Below are 19,001 nucleotides of genomic sequence, written 5' to 3'. Positions count from 1 at the left end.
GTAACAGCACCTGTAAACACACTGCAAGAATTTGAGTTGTGACAAAGTATCCTGAATTTCCCACAAGTACAACCTCAAGAGGAACTTTCAAAACCTCTGAGACAAGATGGGGAGAAAATTTTAAAATTGATTTTTAGTTCTGCCATCCAGCTGCTGCTCCACATCGAAAGGAGCCAGCTGAGGTGGTTTGGGCATCTGACAAGGATGCCCCCTGGGCGCCTCCTGGGTGAGATGTTCCAGGCATGTCCCACCGGGAGGAGGCAGACCCAGGACACGCTGGAGAGATTATATCTCTCGGCTGGCCTGGGAACGCCTTGGTGTTCCCCCGCATAAGCTGGAGGAGGTGGCTGGGGAGAGGGAGGTCTGGGCCTCTTTGCTTAGGCTGCTGCCCCCGCGACCCGGCCTCTGGTAAAGATGGACGATTTTTATACAGAAACTACTTTCAGCTGTGCCACATGTTTGAACACTTTAATCCTGGCTGTAAACACTACTTTGGGTTAGAATTGAACTGAATTTCAGCTTACAGAACATGTTAATCAGGACGCCACTGGCAGAATCAACATCTTATGTGTTGCGAAATTAAAGCCAGTTTAGACAAAGCTTCAAAATATGCACGTGTAGACAGTTTCCCCTGGTTGTCCAAGATGCCGAATGACTGGAAGTTGCAAGCAGAAAATGAAGACCACTTTTTCAGAATTCTCAAATGTAGTTTTATTCTTGGTAGTTTCTGGATTTCCATCACATACCTGCAGGACTGCAAAGGGTCAGAACTGTAAAGTTAAGAGTAAGGTAGTACTTAAACAAATACATTTCATTCTACACTTCATATTTCACCAACGCGCCACAGGCTTTACAGCTGTGACCAACTTCTTAGAGAGCGCCGAGTCGTTATGCTGCTACCTAAAAAGGGCCCTTAACCGTTCAAATGCTTCACTTCCTGTGAACAGCTGTCTGGAAGGCTATGGAGGAAAGCTGCTCAAGTCGATATCAACTCTCCCAGACAACGATGACGTAAATTTCCTAACGATGAATATTTTCTAGGGTTAGCCACTTAAACATGCCATTACTTTTGAAAGCTCTGAGCTGCAGTAGTCAGAGGACATTTCCCCCCAGGAAATGCTGGGGTGATGTAACGAGAAAAGAATAAAAATAAAAATACAAAAAAATAAAATAATAATTTCACAGGAGACAGGCAGTGATTGCCCAGTGTGCATTTCCACCTCGTTCAGTTGCTCAGTCCACTAGAATTGTCCTGTCCCCACGTCCCCCCCCCCCACTGTAGCTCCTCCTGAGCCCGACTGTCCAATGAGTTTGTGTAGGGCGACTTGGTGATTGAGTCTGGGCGCGACGAGACTGGTCACATGTCTGGGAATGGTTGGGAAAAAAATAAAAACATCCGAGTAGAAGACGTGTAACGGTGATGAGACAAAACCTTTTACTCTTATCCCACTCCCGTCAATACAGGTAAAAAGTCTTTAAAGCAGATGGCCAGAGTCCTCCTTCGTCATTCATATCCAACCTGCTCCAAGTCAGTTGAATGTAGGTGGAGTAATGTAGTTGGTAGGGGGTTGTGGTTGGGGTGAAGCCAGCATCCATATGCACTACAGATCAGAGCAGGAGGAAGAAGAGGGAGTGTTTGGAGGAGGTTCAGGAGTTCAACTTTTCTTAATGGGCTTGATTTTTAATTTTTAAAGAGAAGGGAGGTGACGGAGGCGAGGTTCAGGCTCAGGCAGTACTCAGAAGGTCCTGTATAGCTTTCTGCTGCGTCTCATTGAGTGTCGATATGCACTGTGTCCACAATCCTGCTGAGGTCTAGAAGATATGACAAGAATATGTTTAAATGCTTTGCAGATTACCCAAAGTAGATTTGAGGGCTGTGTCTACATTTCTGGGCTCACCTGCACTTGACGGATCACGTTAGCGAGCCGCTTGCTGCACGCGTCTTCGCTCTTGATAGATTCATTTGAGACGCCGTCGGCTATGATGAAGAAAATTTTAGGAAGATTTGCGTTCTCTGGTCCGAGGACAATCGGGTTGTTGCTGTGGAGAAAGGATTGAGAGGTCAGGTGTGCAGGGTGGAGGTGGTTCATAGACAGTCAGGAAAATGAAGTCTCGGTACCCTACCTCTCAATGAGGTCACAGAGGAAGTCAAAAGTGTGGACCGCCTCCTCTTTGTCCTCTTTGAGCGGTAGCCAGCTGAGCCAGTGAGGAAGGACCTCGTTAACGTTAACGCACTCTGGTCGGAACCTCATGAGCTTTCCCACAGCAGAGACGCAGTTCTCTGTAGCGTTGACGTTTTCCTTTGAGCGCGAGTCAGCTGCCTGGATGACTCTGACCAGCAGGGGGAGGGCCTCTGTGACGAAGAAGAAAGACCAGAGCACATCATGTAGGTGTCGCTAAACAACTGAACTGCCAGCAGGTAAAGTAAAGACCAGGTCATACCTGTGCAGAAGGGGCGGTAGTTCTCGCCTCCGAACTGAGCCATGACGCCGACGCCGTAGGCAGCTGCCTGCCGGACCTCGGGGCTCGTGTCGCAGAGTGACTGGATCATCGGCCGCAAGAAATATTCTGCGTATTTGAACGAGGAGGGGCTGCAGTGCTCCACCACATCGTCAAAGATGCACAGACCCCACTGTCTGTCAGCCCAGGGCCTGTTAGGACACTGAAGACAAGTGAGACAGTTTAGTAGTATTCATTTCCAGTTTCCATGTACATATGATACTAAAAACAGTGCTCAGCAATCACTCACTATTAGCTGGACAATGAGCTGCAGCAACTGCTCAAACCAAGGCAGCACCTTCTCTTTGTAACTGCTGAACACCGAGTGCAGGATGTCAGATACTTTGGTCAGAATGTACACATCGTTCTCATCCTGGGAGAAGACAAACACCATGATGGCTTGTAGTGTCTTGCATCATCATCATCATCATCATCTTTGAAGGTTAACACGCAAAGCAAAGATATTTACCTCATCTTGTAGTGTTTCCTCTACCTGCTCATCATAATCTTCATCCTGTCTCTTAGCTGGATAACACAAGTATGTGTTAGGATTTTGTACCAGCATTTAAAATAATCATGCCCTCATGGTATTTGTGATGTATCATTTGTCATGGGTAAAATATTTGTGTTTCTGAAGTCTCACCCTGCCTGAGCTCCTGGTTCTTAAAGTGCTCCTCCAGCTTCCCCTTCAGGATGCCGCCCAGCTCCTCGAAATGCTCGCTGTTCAGACAGCCGTCTCCCATCAGCTCTATGCACTTTAACAAACACACTTTTGTCAGTGCACAAAACAACATGGCTCACGGGGAGAGAAGGGGGAAAAAAAAAAAGCCCAAAATGTAGCTACCTTGGCAAACGAATGCATGATTTCTGACAGGACATCCGAGTCTGGCTCTGTGCCGATGGCCTTGATGAGGGCGTCGCACATGAAGTGCCACATCTGGGTGAGGTATTCTGGTCCTCGAACCCGGGCACACTCAAGCAGCAGGGGCATGGACTCAGCTGCTGCCACCCGCACACGTGAGACAGTTAAGGCCAACGTCACCTGTATTTTCACTTAATCTGAACAGTGGAACCATCAGAGACGTTCATGCTGAAGTCTTTAACATCTAAACATGGAATCTGATCGTGCTGCCTCCTCCTGAATGTTTGAATCCAGCTAAACTATTTTAAAGGTTGAATGCCCCTGCCCCCCCAAAATCATGCAGCACTGAGTGCCCTGGAAGAATAGGAAATTGCTATATAAGAATCAGACCATTCAATTATACTGAAGTTCAAAATGTCATAACAAGAGGATATCATCATGAAAGTAGAACTTGAGCAGAGGAACCATGAGTTTCACCACCTGCTCTGTGTACTCAACAAAACCTTCCTTCAGCTCTTTGGCATAACACACCTGAGAAAAAGAAAGAAGAGGAAGAGTGAGTGATGACCACATCCACAGCTTCTCAGGACAGTCTTGAGTCTCATTTTCTTCTCACCAGCATCTGACAGGCAGTAGCCTTCTCCTCCAGGCCAGCTGTCTTGATTCCAAAACTCTGCTGGTCTCCCAGGTTGACAAACTCCCAGCCATCATCCTCTGATATGTTCTCCATGTCCTGGGCTTTAAAAGGAGAAAAGTGAAAGAGTTTTAAGTGAATCCTTTACATTACACATACAAGAATCACACATAGAAGTCCCAGCAGGCAGCACATTACTGCAATATTAAATATGAACACGTGACAGTGAGCAGATATTCTTCAGAGAGATTTGTGACTATTAATCTACGGACACTGATTCGTTGCAATATGGGTAAAGGTACATGGCTGCAGCCTTTATTCACCACTGGATTGATCAGGTTTAAAGCATGCTTTGGTAACTGATCATTTGAATGCCTGCAGACTTTCATTTCAGACTTATAGAACAAACTGGACACGCATCAGAAGTCAGTGCAGGTGGCAGCTGTCTGTTACTTACTGTCAAGCAGGGCCACCTCAGGCTTGATGGAGGCAGTCTTCATCAGGGGGCCCATCACCACCGGCAGATACTGCTGGAACTCCTTCCCCAGAATCTTGCACATTCTCGCCCAGGCTGAGATCATGTAGGAGATCTAAACCGAGAACAAACCATAGCAGCCAACTGTGTGTGACCACCACCTTGAACTAGATAGTTTTAAAATTTTGTTCAAGTCGTCCTACCTGGGGATCATCATCCTCCAGATCGTTGAAGTCAGTCTGGGTCTTGAGGAGCAGCTGCATGACAGCAGATGCATCTGGCATGAACTAGAAGGGCAGAGAGAAAGATGTGCGAATATGAGGGTTAAAGCTTAATTTAAAGGGAATAACCTTGAATTAGGATCTTGGCACATGGTATGCTTTGATGGTCAAAGTATACCTTCTCCTTGCCGACAGCCAGGCCGATGAGACTGATGCACTCTATGGTCTTGCCGCGCAGCAGCCGGAGCTCCTTCTGCACGGCGTTTTCTACAATGTGTTTGAGCGAGGGCATGAACATGTCGTAATATGGCACAAACTTCTCCTCTGCGGTGTCGGCCACTGAGGCGATGGATGTCACCACCTGCTCCAGCACCAGCTTCGTGCCCTTCTGGATCAGCTGAAGGTTGAAGAAATGATTTGTATGAAACACACACACACACACACACACACACACACACACACACACTTTACTGTACCTCCTGCAGCTTGGCAACCATGATGACATGAAGGTGCTGCACCAAGTTGTCCAGATAAAGGATGAGCAGCGATTTAGGACAGTCCTCTGTAAAGTTTATGAGGGCGGCGGCGGCATGGGCCTGCACCCGAGGGTTACTCTGGTCCTCCATGGTCTGCAGCAGGGCTGAGATCACCTAAAACGAATAAACAAACTGTCTTTGTAGCCATGAAGAAAATGAAAATGCTTGCACAGCTGTTTAAGTCACTTCAGATACCTTATCATGGAATTTCTTTTGGAAGGTGGGGGCAAAGTCTGTGGCCATTTGTCCAATAGCATTGCAGGCGGCATACCGCACCCTTGGGTGCTAGGAAGGAGAAAAAAAGAGAAAAAAAAAAAAAGTGTAAATGATTAAGAAATGGGAAATGATGCGACTAAACATTGATCAACCAACCATTACAACGGCTGCCGTTTCCTTACAGGGTCGGCGCAGAACAGGAGGACAAAGCTGACGATCTCTTGGAGGATGGCCTCCATCTGCTGATGGCAACCCTCACCGATGGCCGACAGCGCCATTAGCCCAGCATGGCGATACTTCCAGTCAGCTAGCAGGAAACACATAATTGACACAAATTTAAGCACTTTAGTACCAAAGCAGCTGTTAATTTTGCTGTATGAAAACAAATGGTAGCTTAATTAAAGTTAAATCAGTGCTGCAGTAATGTGCAGCTTTACTTACGATTCTGCAGCATCTGCATGATATGCTGTTTGATCATGGGAAGAATGATCTTCCCTCCCAGACCACAGGCAATTCGATCGAGCGCGCTCTCCCCAGCCACAGCGTTACTGGTGAAGCACAAGAAACATCCAGGAACTTATGGACATGCACACATCTACTGAACTTCAGAGTACTTTAAGTAGGGGACGCAGATGCTGTACCGACCCTCAAAGATGGAAATGTATTAGTGCATCAGGACGTACCTGTCAAAGTCTTCATCTTCCAGCTCATCTGCCATCGCCCACTCATCATCATCCTCGAGATCCACCATCATAGCCAGCATCTGAGGCACTAATAAACATAACAGACTTCTATCAAAACTACTCCACTCATCTTATTTGGGCACATCATTATAGAGGCCGCTGAATCAAACTCTTACCACTCTGTGCTACAATGGCCGTGTGTTTTCTTAGCATGGCCGCTGCTGTCTCCGATAACGTGACGATGACTTCCAATGCCAGCTGCCGTTGCATATTTGTAAGGTTGGTATCAGCGCACAGCTGAGGAGACAGGACAATTGCACATGAAACGATGCCTCGAGTCTTGATCAGTGGTAAAGAGATATTCACCATTTAGAGGTTGCAGCTTACCCTCAGACAGAGCTGCAGTGTTTCCTCCAAGTTGGGTCTCAAGTATTTGGGTGCCGTGTCTGCAATTTCCACCAGAGACTTGAGCACAGAGTCATCTCCCTGGTAGCATGACTCATTCACTGCCTGATGGGTAAATCAAACAAACAGGTAGGTTTGTAATGCAAATATATTCAACAGGTGTGGCAAAGTTAATGCCACATTCTGTCCTGACTTCCTCTTCCACCTTTATGAGTCAAACACAAAATATGCTACTGCAATAGAAGATTTGCTACAGGATCCAAGATGCCCAATATTTCATAATGATGCTACATTATTATAACCTGCAGGAACAAAAGCTACCAAACACTTGCATGTGTATTTGCTTTCACATGACTTCAATAACCTCTCAATGCAGAGACTGTCGTCAGAATCGATCATAACAGTATGAAAACATCATGTCACTCCGAGTAAGCAGTAGAGCATTTACTTTGAAGTTCCAGCCTCCATTTGCAGATATCCAACATTCAACTTTAATTAATAGAGCTTAAATGACTGATGCTCTTAGTGCTCAGAAGCCATTACCGGTGCAAAAACACAAGTACTGAGGGGTTCCGTATCTACAGTACAAAGTGATCCGATCTGAAATCAAACACACCAATGTGTTATAGCTTACCTGCAGGATTCCCGGCAGGAGATCAGCAAAGTGTTTCAGCAGAGCTGTGTTGCTTTCATTGGACAGAACAAAAGATGCTGCAGCCCGAGCTGCCAGGGTACGAATCTGTGAGATTAATTTAAATACATAAAAGCAGCTAAGAAAGGGAACTGAGAGGTGTGTGATATGAAAGAAAGATCCACACAAAGTTAAATGACATCACGTTTCAGCTACCAGGCCATGCCCCATCCTAAAACCTTACCTGTGGGTTTGCCTGGTCCTGCATGCACTGAACAAGCATGCGCTTGATAACTTCCATATAATGCTGCTGCTGGTTGCCAAAGATTCCTGGAAAGTTCCTAGAAAGATATGATTGGAAGACATCAGTCAGCCATCAGTGCATCCGCCTGAGTAAGAGTTTGAATTCATCATGCAACAGGAGCTCACCAGAATATGTGCAAGGCAGCTTCTCGGAGGCCGACATTCTCAGCGTTGACAGAATCAAACAGAAACTTGAGCACCTCTGGCCACTGGTTATTCCCATCGTCATCTACATTAAACAAAAACACCAAACGTTCCTCAGTAATTTCCACTTTGAATGTTATTTGATCAACATCTGAGAATTTCATTAATGACCCATGAGAATGTTTGCCCATTATTCCTGCATAGCATGGGAAATACTGAGTCATGGCTTATTCATAGCGTTTAATCAACAGCCACCAGAAGAGAGTGAGAGAGAAAAAAAATAAATAAATATAAAAATCACCGATCAGGTTCCGGGACAGCTCGGCTGCAATGTCGCAGATCTTCTTGCGGATGGTTGGGGAAGTCTCTTGTTGGATGCCCGTCAGCAGCTCTGTTTTGATGGCTGTCTGCATCTCCACGGTCAGGCCTGGGTAGATCTCCTCAAAAGAGGAAGACAGCAGCCGCCGCAGCAGCACTGCTGCCATCTGTTTGACCTGTGGGGGCAAAAAAAAAAAAATTATTAAATACAATGCTGCTTTCAACATGACGTCATACCTAAACAGTCATGTCAGACACCCATACACAAGTGTTCCTTTTTCAGTTTAGTTGGGCAGTTGGCTTACTGGACCAGCTAGCTTGATAGTTTATGCTCTCTATTTAACAAGTGTTGTGAAACAAATCGTTTCCTTCTGCAAAGACATGTTACCCGTTTGGTAAACCAAAACCTTTAGAGTGAGTGGTCATTAAGGGGAATAAAAAAAATAAAAAATAAAACCAGACCGAGTGTCTTAGAATGGCAGAGTCACTCTCCCTGGGCCAAGCACCTCTCTGCCTGCTCCCATTTCAAGCCTCTAAAAATATCAGCCTTGAGGTAAAGTAAAGCAGAGGAAGCATGAGGACCCAAGCAGCTGGTGGATTCAGAGTAAACATGACTGCCTGAATGCCAGAACTGTGACTCACAACAAGCCGTAGTCAGGCAGCGCCGAGGCCTCACATGTGATAGCCGGACTACATACTTGAAATGCCAGCAATGTTGCATCTTTTAGAGATAAAAGGTATTGCAGGCTTCAGTGTCACGCATTGCATCACTCTTTCCCATGTGTACTGCCGTCTGAATGGGTAATAATTACGACAGATAGACATATATAAGAATATTTGGATTTAATATTTCACCATCCTTTTATTAGATTCTGACAGAGGCTGGAGCGCATCCCTGCTTACTTTGGATGATGTTTTTCCAAGTTATTGTGTGTATTAAAACCCACTCAGTACATTATTCATATAGGGCAAAAATGCACATCATCCATTTATTTAGCATGTAATGTCTCATATTAACTGTGACACAGCACCCGAAAAACCCACGGAGATGTGAACAAGTGAAAAACAAATTTCATACACAACATTTGTTGACAACTTAAGATTTTAAAGGTGAAAGGATTACGTCAACTTTGTCTGACCTTTGGCCTAAATGGTCCGTGTTTGGGTGTGTCAAGACTTCATTGAGCACAATACAACAGATCATAAATGTCTCAGATGGGCTCTTAAGTGGCCAAGTTTTTGCAGTTCCCCTGCTTCAGGCTGAAAAAATTCACCATGTCATGCCACAGATATGTTCACAATCCGCGTACAAACCTCCTCTGCAGCAGACGCATCTCTGACAGCTTGTAGCAAGAATGTGATCTTATTCTGGCCTGGAATATTGTCGTAGGTCTCCTGAAAAGAAAATGAAAGCACCGCGGTTAGGATCAGACAGGCCATGCACAACATGAATTTCTACTGCTAATACAGAATCATGTTCCCTTTACTGCAGTTACAAAGAACCCCCCCCCCCAAAAAAAAACAAACAAAACAAAACACTCAAGCTTAAACAGATGCTGTGGTCAAAATAATAAGGACTGTCCAGTGAGGTCATATCAGGGATTACCTGAAATATAAAGGCAGGACTGAATATTCACTTTTCCCATTTTTACTGAGGGTGAAGCTACAGAAGCATGAATATATTTTCCTTATAAAATGGCAAAAAAAACAAAACAAAACAAAAAAAACCCACAGGAAAATACATAGACATCTGTCAGGTAAGGTAACACTCTGCCTCAACTCACATTGTGTTTCTTTGCATAATCACACCCCAAATGTCCAGTTCTGAGCCAGGAAAAACCCTGTACATCACTGATGTTTGCTATAAAGACAATCAGTATTTTAATGAGCAGTAAAAGTGTGACATTTGTGCAAGTGTACTGAATATGGCTATAAACTGAACATGAGCCCTAATGGGCTCATACACAAGAGCCACCCATTTATTTTACCACTGTTATGCTGGTTTACCCAAGTTAAATGAGACTCCACAGGGATACAGTGAAACCTCTGGTGTGCGCTCTGGTAAAAGTCACTATGTGCATGTAGTTTCAGCATCCCCATCATGTGGAAGGATCGAATACAAACTCTTAACACAACTGCATGGGAGATTCAATGATTCCCAAACTGACAAAATGAGACAGGGAGGAGCACAGATGTGCCAACGGCTGGGCTAAAATCAAATCCCAAACAATTAGAATCAGAATGACCAAGCGCTCAGGTTGAGCAACCCTTGAATTACCTGCAAATCAATCTGCAAAGTCCACTCCTCTTATAACCTGACTTGAACTACTGCACTAATCCATTTGTCCACCTAAAGCCTAAATGAGTTTGGTTGCCACACAAATTCAAATGCACTTCATGGCTTCTCACAATACCACCACTTGGATGAACTAGTGATGGGATTAACTACAAAAATAAAATAAAATGTGACTAACTGTATCTTTCAACTGTTAAAATGTGAGTTTAGGTCCCATACAGGTGGATCAATTCCTATTATGCGAGTAAAAGAGAACGGGAGGAGTTCCTATAAAGGATGGATTCCAGTGAGCTTAGCATCCCGGCAGACAGTCTGAGTTTATCAAAGAAAAACGCTGACTGGTAGAGAGAGGCGGTGTGTGATAAGATTCAACCACCTCATCCAAAAGTCGGGGTGCCGGAGAGGGAGGGGGACGCTGGTAACAATGCTCTGCGGCGACAAGAGGCTAATAATGGTGGTTGTGAGGGGGGGAGAGTGAATAGACGAGCTAGACACAGCCTAAACAAATCCTCTGAGAGAAACTAATCCGAGGAGACGAGCCTAGCTACTGACGTGTCTGAAACTGAGATGATCAACTTCACGAAGGGAAACACGGCTGCTAGTTTAAAACTGTCTGGTTAAGACTTGACTTTTAGTTAACACGACCGGAGGCCATTGCATAAGTAATCGCCCCTTTGAATGAACTACCTCACCATCTACAGCCTATCCCTTTGATGGTTTGTTTATCACCGCAGCAGTAACTCAGCATATGTGCCACGTTCAGTCTCAATATTCCGCTTTAATATTTTAGCAAGCCAATGTGCTGAACCCTAGCGTGCTAGCTAACAAACCTAGCAGCACTGTGGGTAGCTCATTAGCTTGCTGCTACTTCCTGTACTCTACAGGCGCCACTGTCAGCTGGAGGTTTGGAGGCTGGTTCCGACAAACGGGTCCGTTCACTTTTTACCGAACAGCCCGAGCTTTGCCGAGACACGTACGGCTACATGGTGTCATGACAGCGCTGGTATCTGTGACATCGAAATTAAGTCCACGTATAACTACGCAACATGGTGGTAGTTAGCGTTAGCTGACTAGTACTCGGCTTCACAGCGCACGTGGGCTACCGAGCTTGACGTGAGAGGCTGCGCGCGGCCAGGCTGGACAGCTAAGTGGTTAGCTTCTGCTAACTTGGCCACACGACTTCCAGCATTCGCCGAACTTGTCAGCCACTAAAAACTGTTTTTTTCCTCGTCTTACCTCTGCCTGTTTCCTGACGTTGTTGTCAGGGCTCATCAAGTTACCCAGCAAGAGGTAGAACTGCTGCTGTTCCGCCATTGCAGTGAGATCCAAAAAGAGCAGCCGGGTGGAGGAGCGGCGAAATGAACCCGGCAGACCCTGCCTCGGTCACACAATGCTGCTAGCGTCTTATTGGCTAGCTTTATCGACCTTACTCAGGGGTCATTGGATCGAAGACCTTAGGCATGCGCTCGCCATTGGCTGGCACGCACTCTCTGTGTCTATTGGTTGAAATCGACACAGGGAACGTGAATGCGTTGTTTCTATTAGCTACCGGTGAATTACTAAAGCGCGGGAGTTTATTGCGTCATGGCTGAGAAAATAGAAACAATCAGAGCAACAGTTCATCAACACGTTATCACAGCTAAAAAAGCAAACAGGTTTACTCAGTTGGATATACTAAAAACTGCGATTAGATAGGACTGAACGATGAATCAATTCCCCTTTATTTTCTAAATAACAAGATTGAAGTAGAGCTTTGAGTGAAGACTTTAGAAATGGCATGATTTGGTAATTTTACAAAAGAAATTAAACTTAATGCTTTCTCAGTCACTGCATATTGTTAGAATTAACCATATGAAGCCAAATGCATCATAGTTCATACAGGAGTTTTTGAGACCTGTGATTTTTTTCTTCTTCATGAAAGCCTAAATAAATTGCACAACAATGCCAGATGCAGATTATAACTCATAAATGCAAAGTAATATTTAATTCATTTTTTTTATTAGTCAGAAGGTTCAAGGAACAGTCCAGTTTTTTTTTTAATACCATAAATAAATAAATAAATAATTTTCTGGCAATTATTTTATGGTTCAGGCTTTATTTATTACGTTGTAATTTCAGGAAAAAAGTGCTATAATATGATGATGATGATGATTAGTATTATATGCAGATCATAAAGAATGAGAAGAAGAAGAGGCAGAAAAACAATACACTTGTTGCCCTATTAGATTTGTAGCTGATTTGTCGTTGTTTAGTTTTTTGTTCTGTCATGTTTCCCAACATTCATTCATTCATTTAGTTATGTCATATGCTCACATGCTTTTTTATGTTGAACATCTACCATTACAAGTCCAAAAGCATTCACATCTTGCAAGTAGAAATAGGTAAGAAAGAAATAATTCTAGATTTAAAGCCAAAATATGGTTGAAAATTGCATTTTTATATTTATAGTGTATACAGAAGAAACACCTGAATACAGATTGCAAGGTAAATTGTCTCATTTTTTAAATCTTACATTAACTGTATTATATGTTGAACTTGTTCTATTTCTGACTGAGTTTTTATGTGTTTATGTTTTCAAATCAAATCAAATCACTTTTATTGTCACATCACATGTGCAGGTACACTGGTACAGCACATGTGAGTGAAATTCTTGTGTACAAGCTTCACAAGCAACAGAGGCGTGCAAAATACAATACAATAACGTAAGAACAAACAAAATATAAGAATGGGTAAATCTGAGGATTATAACAATAAATATATGTACAAATATAAAGTGTATGCACATTACTGAATATGTATAGTATATATGTATATCTACGTGTGTGCATGTACATACACATATATATAAAATTAAATAAAAATAAAATACACAGAGGTCGTAATTGATTATTTTAATTGAAAAACGTGTTTGAGGCTTTTGGAAATATTCATAACTTATCTGAAATGCAAACTGCAGTGCTTTAGATACAGTCATTGTTTACATAGAGTACATGATTAGGTTAATGTTTTGCAGTGGGATTGCGTAATGTTCTCCCGCTAGGTGGCAGCCAAGCTTTGCTCAGTGGTTTCTTGATTGTATTTTTCTTTTTCTCAATGAGCTCATCCATGTGCCAGTAATAAGTGGCACATGCCTTCTATCAAGAAAGAGAAGGCAACCCTTGGACAATCCATAGCCAAGACTAATTTTAGCACAACCTTCCTGACTAAGTGGATCCACTTTTTTTGTAAAGTTTTTAAAGTTTCTTTAAAAAGCGAGGTTTGTCTTACTGGAGAAAATGTTCTGCAATACAGTGTCACAGACTCACACTGGCTATCGGCTCTGGGAAGTCATAATGACTCAATACGGGCCTGAGACTGACTTTTATAAAAAACAAAAAAGCAACATAACTTCTTGTTTTTTTTCTCTTTTTGTTTTCCGTCATGCATAAAGACGCCTGTCAAATCACACTTATTGCGGTATTAAACGTTGAAACCACTCAGTTTATCACACAGCGCCCCTAGTGGTCTGAGCCTGCCTCGCCCTGCCATCACAGGGCTGCAGCAGAGTGCACAGCTGTGGACGGCGGGTCTGCAGCGAGTCCTGCATCTGTCTCTGAGCCCGCATAACTCCCCTCACCGTGAATCCTGTGATGACCCAAAGGTGAGAGGTAAGCTCGCGCTTCCATTAACATTGTTTTCTTTTTTTGTTCCATTTTAAAACTTTATTTCATAGACAAGCTCGTGGAATTCATCAGCCCGTCTGTGGTTAATGCGTTGAACGAATTAGCGCCGAACTCCATTTACAAATGTAAAATTTGTATTGCCTGGAAAGCTGGAAAGCATATTTCAGTTTAAAACCGTGAAGTATCCTTTAGTTGGAGTTCCCCCTCAAATTCGGCTCTAATATTTTCTTATTTAAATCACATGTTGGAAGCATTAAGTACTAAAGCTTTGAAGTTGACAGTTTGATGAAATTATTTGTTCTGTAAGTCAGAACTTCTTAACACTGCATCACATGCTGTGAATGCATTTTAATATCTTTAGAAAGATTAGGACGCGAGTAAAATTAGACAGTGTCGTCGGTGCAGGATTTATTTGTAACCGGTTAACCAAACTTTAGAAGTAGACTACGTTCCTGGTGGACTGATGTGCAACGGTAAAGCTACAGTGACTGTACTGCAAGTGGATAACATGATGGATTGGCTTCACATCAGCCCGTAATTTTCCTCCAGGTGTTCAGTCAGTATACACCTCGGACTGTGAACCTGGTGCCTGTAGATGATATAGTGAGTGAATATTTTCCTTTTAGGACACTGACAAATGGGTTTTGCTTCAGAGTGTATCCAGCCTTCTGAAAGTAGTTGATTTGTGCAAAAGTACCCGCCAAACAAACTGCAGACAACTGCAAACCACTGCAAAAATACATTAAAACAACTTTTGTAGCACCGTCTTGGGCGGAGAGCACACCATGACTTCCTTCTTCCCTGCACTATTGCTGTTGTTGTTGTTGTTGCTGTCATTGAAGATGGGGCAGAAACACAAGGTGGTTATTGTATTGTTATTGTTATAAGGTCAGGTTATAGGACTGCTTTTTAAAAAAAAAATTGCACAATATCTCTAAAACTTCTGTTTCAGAGTGATGCTGAAAAACTTGTTCATGTGCCTGATTCTGCCAATGGTTTCTTCCTGTTAAAAGGGAGTTTTTGCTTCCCACTGTCACCAAGCGTTTGCTCCTAGGGGGTTGTCTGATTGTTGGGGTTTTCTCTGTATTATTGTAGGGTCTTTACCTTACAATACAAAGCACGTTGAGGCAACTGTTGTTGTGATTTGGAGCTATGAATAAAACTGAATTGAACTGAATTGAAGAGAGCCATGTGATAGAAGAAGGAAAAAAGGCCGAGAACTTAACAGATATTTCCTTCAGACAGACTGTTCAGACTCTAAGTTTACCATACTTTAACTGGTAAACATGAACGTGCTGCAATCATTATTATGATTATTCCTCGGTTAAATGTGTGACTGACAGCAGGCAGCGGAGTCAAACATGTCAAATCTATGACAAGCTTTACAGTTAGACTGTGCAGGAAGTATTAAATGTGTTTATTCCTATATAATACTCAAATAAATAACAGTTTTAGTTGCAATTAATTTTTCTTTCTGCCTCAGCACTAAATAGAGACAGGGCTTCTCAGAGCCCTGACTATATGCAACAGCCCTTCTGCTGCTAATGTATAACCCCTGAAATGGAAGTGGCATTCAGTCATTAAAGTGGATTCCTGAATGTGTTACCCACACACCTCCACAGTGTCATGAGGTTGGGCTGGAGTGGAAAAAGAGCAAATGAGCAAGTTTATTCCCGAGGCCCTGATGGACAGACTGAGACTGTGTCTGTGTGCCTAACCTTTATTTATTTAAATAGGTACAAATCTCTGCATTTTGTGCCTTGCATTGTAGGACAATGGTGGTAATTATGAGGAAGAGCAGAAAGCTTTCTGGAAATGAAAAGCAGCGACCTTCGGATGGCATGTGAATTTTGGTAAGAGATTTCGTGCCGCTGTGCGAGATGCTTACCCTCCCGAAGTTTACCCGATAAATAGCAAAAAAAAAGTTTGCAGCTGCTAAAACCATCTCTCATTTTTGCATTTCTATTTCTGCACAAGTAAATAAACAAGATATGAAGAGTAAACATGATATTTTAAAAGCTGCCAGACTCTAGTTTTGACAGAACAAGACCAGCTGCATGCTAATATAGGTTGGACCCAAACATGACTTATGCTAATCTACATGTTTGAGATCTGATTTTAGCAAATTTCCCAGAATGTTGCTCAGTGACTCACCGTAAGTGTCTGTGGGCTTCTTCTCTAACCTCTAAACTGGACCTAGCCCCTGTTCCTTCTTGTGTGTGTGTGTCTTTTTTTATAGCTCCAGTAGAAAGGTAAACCTCAGTGACTGCAGGGTTTTCGAAAATCAACACAGCCAGTGTTTAAAGCGGAACGAACTGAATGTTTGAAGTGTTTAACATCAATATTTCTTTGTGACACGCAGACGTGCTTCACAGTGGAGCCCTATGTGCTGGACAAGGAGTCCATTGAAGGTGGTGACGTGGGTGGTGGTGGCGCTGGTTTTGGGGGTTAAGAGTTGTTGGGTTACCACTGTAGCCCTCCTCTGCAGCTGGTCTGTGATTAATGGAGCCCATTGGGGATTGGCTGGTGTGTTTGGGTTATTGATTGTGACAATATTAGAGTGTTGATATTGTGATATTCAGTGCTAATATTTGCTAATAAGTTTGGAGGAAATGTGATCATAGGCAAATTTAGTTTTGCTCCGTGATAGATTTCTTATCAACAAAATGGTCAATAAGTTGATTTTGAACATAACTCGCAGTTTAATTGACACTGAAAATAATGCTTTCTAATACCTCAGACAAGCTGCGGGACAGATGTCAGTGTGCATGACTGGAAAATAAGTTTGCTAGTTCAAGTCTGAGCTGCTGAAGTTGATTTTACTAAATGTAACCAACGCCAAGATCTAATTTCCATGAGTTCATCTACAAGTGCCACAAGTCACATAAACACAGGAGTGGATAACGAGTGCATAAAAGCAAATTGATTCAGAAACACAAGTTAAAAAAAGTTGTGTAATATTTAAACAAAAACTTACATTTTCTGAGATTAACTTTGCAAATTCACAAGGAAAAAAAGTCCTGGAGCTGCCCTAATATTAATGTGGTCCAAAAATGTAATATTGTATAATATTATGAAGTTAAAATATGATCAAATATTACAAAATCAATTTGTGAGAAGAGAATCTGAAAATATTCTGAGATTAAAGACACAAAAACATGGAAAAAATTGTTTTTTTATTTTGTTATCGAACCATTTTTCTTGACTTCACAAGCGCAGATGACGCCTCTAAAAGGGGACGTCAGAAAGACTTTGACATGATGATGCCAGAATTTCCAAATATGGGATAAATAAAGTACTTCTAAACTTATGAGCGCATATTTATCCAACAGTAAACAGAGTGGCACTTATATCCTACTCAGTTTGAGCATTCAAAGTCTCATTTACCCAAGCTTTTATCGAACATTCACACACGCACACACACACACACACACACACACACACACACACACACACACACACACACACACACACTCAGATGGATGCATCTAAGGCAGGGGTAGGCAACTCCTGGCCTCAAGTGGCGGTGTCCTGCATGCTTTAGATATCACCCTGTGTCAACATACCTGAATCAAATCATTAGTTCATTCCCAGGCCTCTGGAGAACTTCAAGACATGTTGAGGAGGTAATTTAGCCGTTTGAATCAGGAATCATCCAATGTGTTGGATCAAGGACACATCTAAAACCTGCAGGACACCGGCACTCAAGGCCTGGAGTTGCCTACCCCTGATCTAGGGCAACTTGAGGTTCAGTATCTTGCCCAATGAAGCACATGGATTGTAGTAGTTGGGAATCAGTCCACTGACTTTTGCTCGGTCAACCTGAGCTGTTGAAGTTTTTGCTGACATAAAATAGCCTTACACATTCATAATTAAGAATAAGCATATTCTGAATGGCATAGCATTTAAAAATTGTATTTAAGGTGACTTACATATGCAACGATTTCAAATTAACAACAGGTTAAATGATTAAATGTTCATCAAAGAGGGTAAAAAGCGAGCAAATATGTGCAAAAATGTTCAAACGTACCACATACTAAACTTTAATATAGCAAATACACTGAGACTAAGATGCTTTTAAAGAATGCTGGGAATCCCAAGCCACTGAAGGCGCTTTGAACCATTATATTCAAGGTGATACAGAAGTTCATATTCACTTGTTTAGCTGACAGTTTGTTGGCTGTCTTTTAGCCCCCACCCAAAGCCCACTGTCCTCTATAATGTTCCGAGCTGGTTGTTTTTCACCGGTGCTGCTTCGGCTTGCGCTGAGGGCTCCCCTGCCGCCTCACTGTGCCTGCAATCTTTCAGCCTCAGCGCTGACAGGAGGGGCAGCAAAAACACAGCCGGAGGAGGTCATCCTGAAGTTTGCACAGGAGCGAGCCATTCATCCTCTCAGGGGGTGGGGTGGTGGTGGTGGTGGTAGTGGTGGGGGGTTTGGTTCTCCGCTGTGGTGAGACTGAGGCTGGGAGAGATGAATATCCTGCCCTGTTAAAGTTGGGGATGAGACTGGACAGTGTTATTTGTCTCTTAGGCTCCGCCGGGCCCACGAGAAGCTAAACGAGCCTGTCGTTTTTCAGTGTGTTTGATTTATCGGTGCCATTAATTTCTGAACAGGAGGTCACCCCTTCGCCTTATCAGATTGGCAGCCACTTGTACAGCCGCGCCTGGCTGCTGTTTCTGTCAACAGTGTGAGGAGCTGTCATATTTCCTGCTTGCTGGCTTGATAGAGCGTCCGCACAGAGCTGGTAAAGCACTGCGCAGATATGATGGTGTGCATCCATAGGAGAGCTATTTGATCTTAGTCCGTCATACAGCCCGCTGATCAGGCTCATTACAGCCAGAAGATTTCTGTATTTGTCATTTTAACGACAGAAACAGTATTTGCGATCATTTATGCCTTTTTGCATTCCATTTATTAGTCCTTAAATTTCATGATGCACTTAGATATGCCCAGAATTTTTATGGTGGGTGAGTTTCGGCCTTTCCTGTACTCAGCAGTGGTCAGTGGCAGCACGGTGCAAGCTGTCCATAGCATGCCAGCAGCTGTGTTCGCTTGCTTAAGCAAATATCACACATGTATAAGGAAGCAAAAAACCTTTCAGGAATGACAGAAAGA

The 19,001-nt window shown here is 43.1% G+C and overlaps 2 protein-coding genes across 3 annotated transcripts in view; one reads left to right on the top strand and one right to left on the bottom strand.

The window, feature by feature from the left end:
• Positions 1 to 686: 686 nt before the first annotated feature.
• On the bottom strand, positions 687 to 11,729 carry kpnb3 (karyopherin (importin) beta 3). The gene is made up of 26 exons (XM_005750505.1): positions 11,460 to 11,729; positions 9,242 to 9,322; positions 7,911 to 8,103; positions 7,592 to 7,694; positions 7,407 to 7,503; positions 7,166 to 7,270; positions 6,514 to 6,636; positions 6,303 to 6,423; positions 6,127 to 6,214; positions 5,885 to 5,991; positions 5,626 to 5,750; positions 5,423 to 5,512; positions 5,168 to 5,341; positions 4,870 to 5,088; positions 4,674 to 4,757; positions 4,453 to 4,585; positions 3,978 to 4,099; positions 3,796 to 3,892; positions 3,344 to 3,516; positions 3,143 to 3,254; positions 2,969 to 3,024; positions 2,750 to 2,872; positions 2,443 to 2,662; positions 2,125 to 2,353; positions 1,899 to 2,040; positions 687 to 1,812 (listed from the first exon to the last, which is right to left on the bottom strand). Exons 1-26 carry the CDS (start codon positions 11,535 to 11,537, stop codon positions 1,726 to 1,728), a joined length of 3,282 nt encoding a protein of 1,093 aa, XP_005750562.1. The 5' UTR covers positions 11,538 to 11,729; the 3' UTR covers positions 687 to 1,725.
• A 2,040-nt stretch (positions 11,730 to 13,769) lies between these two features.
• Positions 13,770 to 19,001, top strand: part of LOC102207004 (semaphorin-5B-like) — a 43,157-nt gene continuing 37,925 nt past the window's right edge. For both annotated transcript variants that reach the window (XM_005750504.1, XM_005750503.1), the window contains exon 1: positions 13,770 to 13,870. The gene's annotated coding sequence lies outside the window, so the exon portion shown is untranslated. The remainder of the gene's footprint in view (positions 13,871 to 19,001) is intronic.

Source organism: Pundamilia nyererei, unplaced genomic scaffold, assembly GCF_000239375.1.
Source record: "Pundamilia nyererei isolate P.nyererei 1_Seehausen unplaced genomic scaffold, PunNye1.0 scaffold00276, whole genome shotgun sequence".
Classification (NCBI taxonomy): domain Eukaryota; kingdom Metazoa; phylum Chordata; class Actinopteri; order Cichliformes; family Cichlidae; genus Pundamilia; species Pundamilia nyererei.
Note: the sequence above shows the minus strand (reverse complement) of the source record. Positions and strands in the feature narration are given on the sequence as shown.

Excerpts from the sequence above, each read along its gene's own strand:
- kpnb3 (XM_005750505.1), bottom strand. The coding sequence starts at position 11,537 with ATGGCGGAACAGCAGCAGTTCTACCTCTTGCTGGGTAACTTGATGAGC. Across the intron at positions 2,354-2,442 it reads CTACCGCCCCTTCTGCACAG|AGGCCCTCCCCCTGCTGGTC; the intron begins GTATGACCTGGT and ends TCTTCGTCACAG. Across the intron at positions 1,813-1,898 it reads ACGTGATCCGTCAAGTGCAG|ACCTCAGCAGGATTGTGGAC; the intron begins GTGAGCCCAGAA and ends CATATCTTCTAG.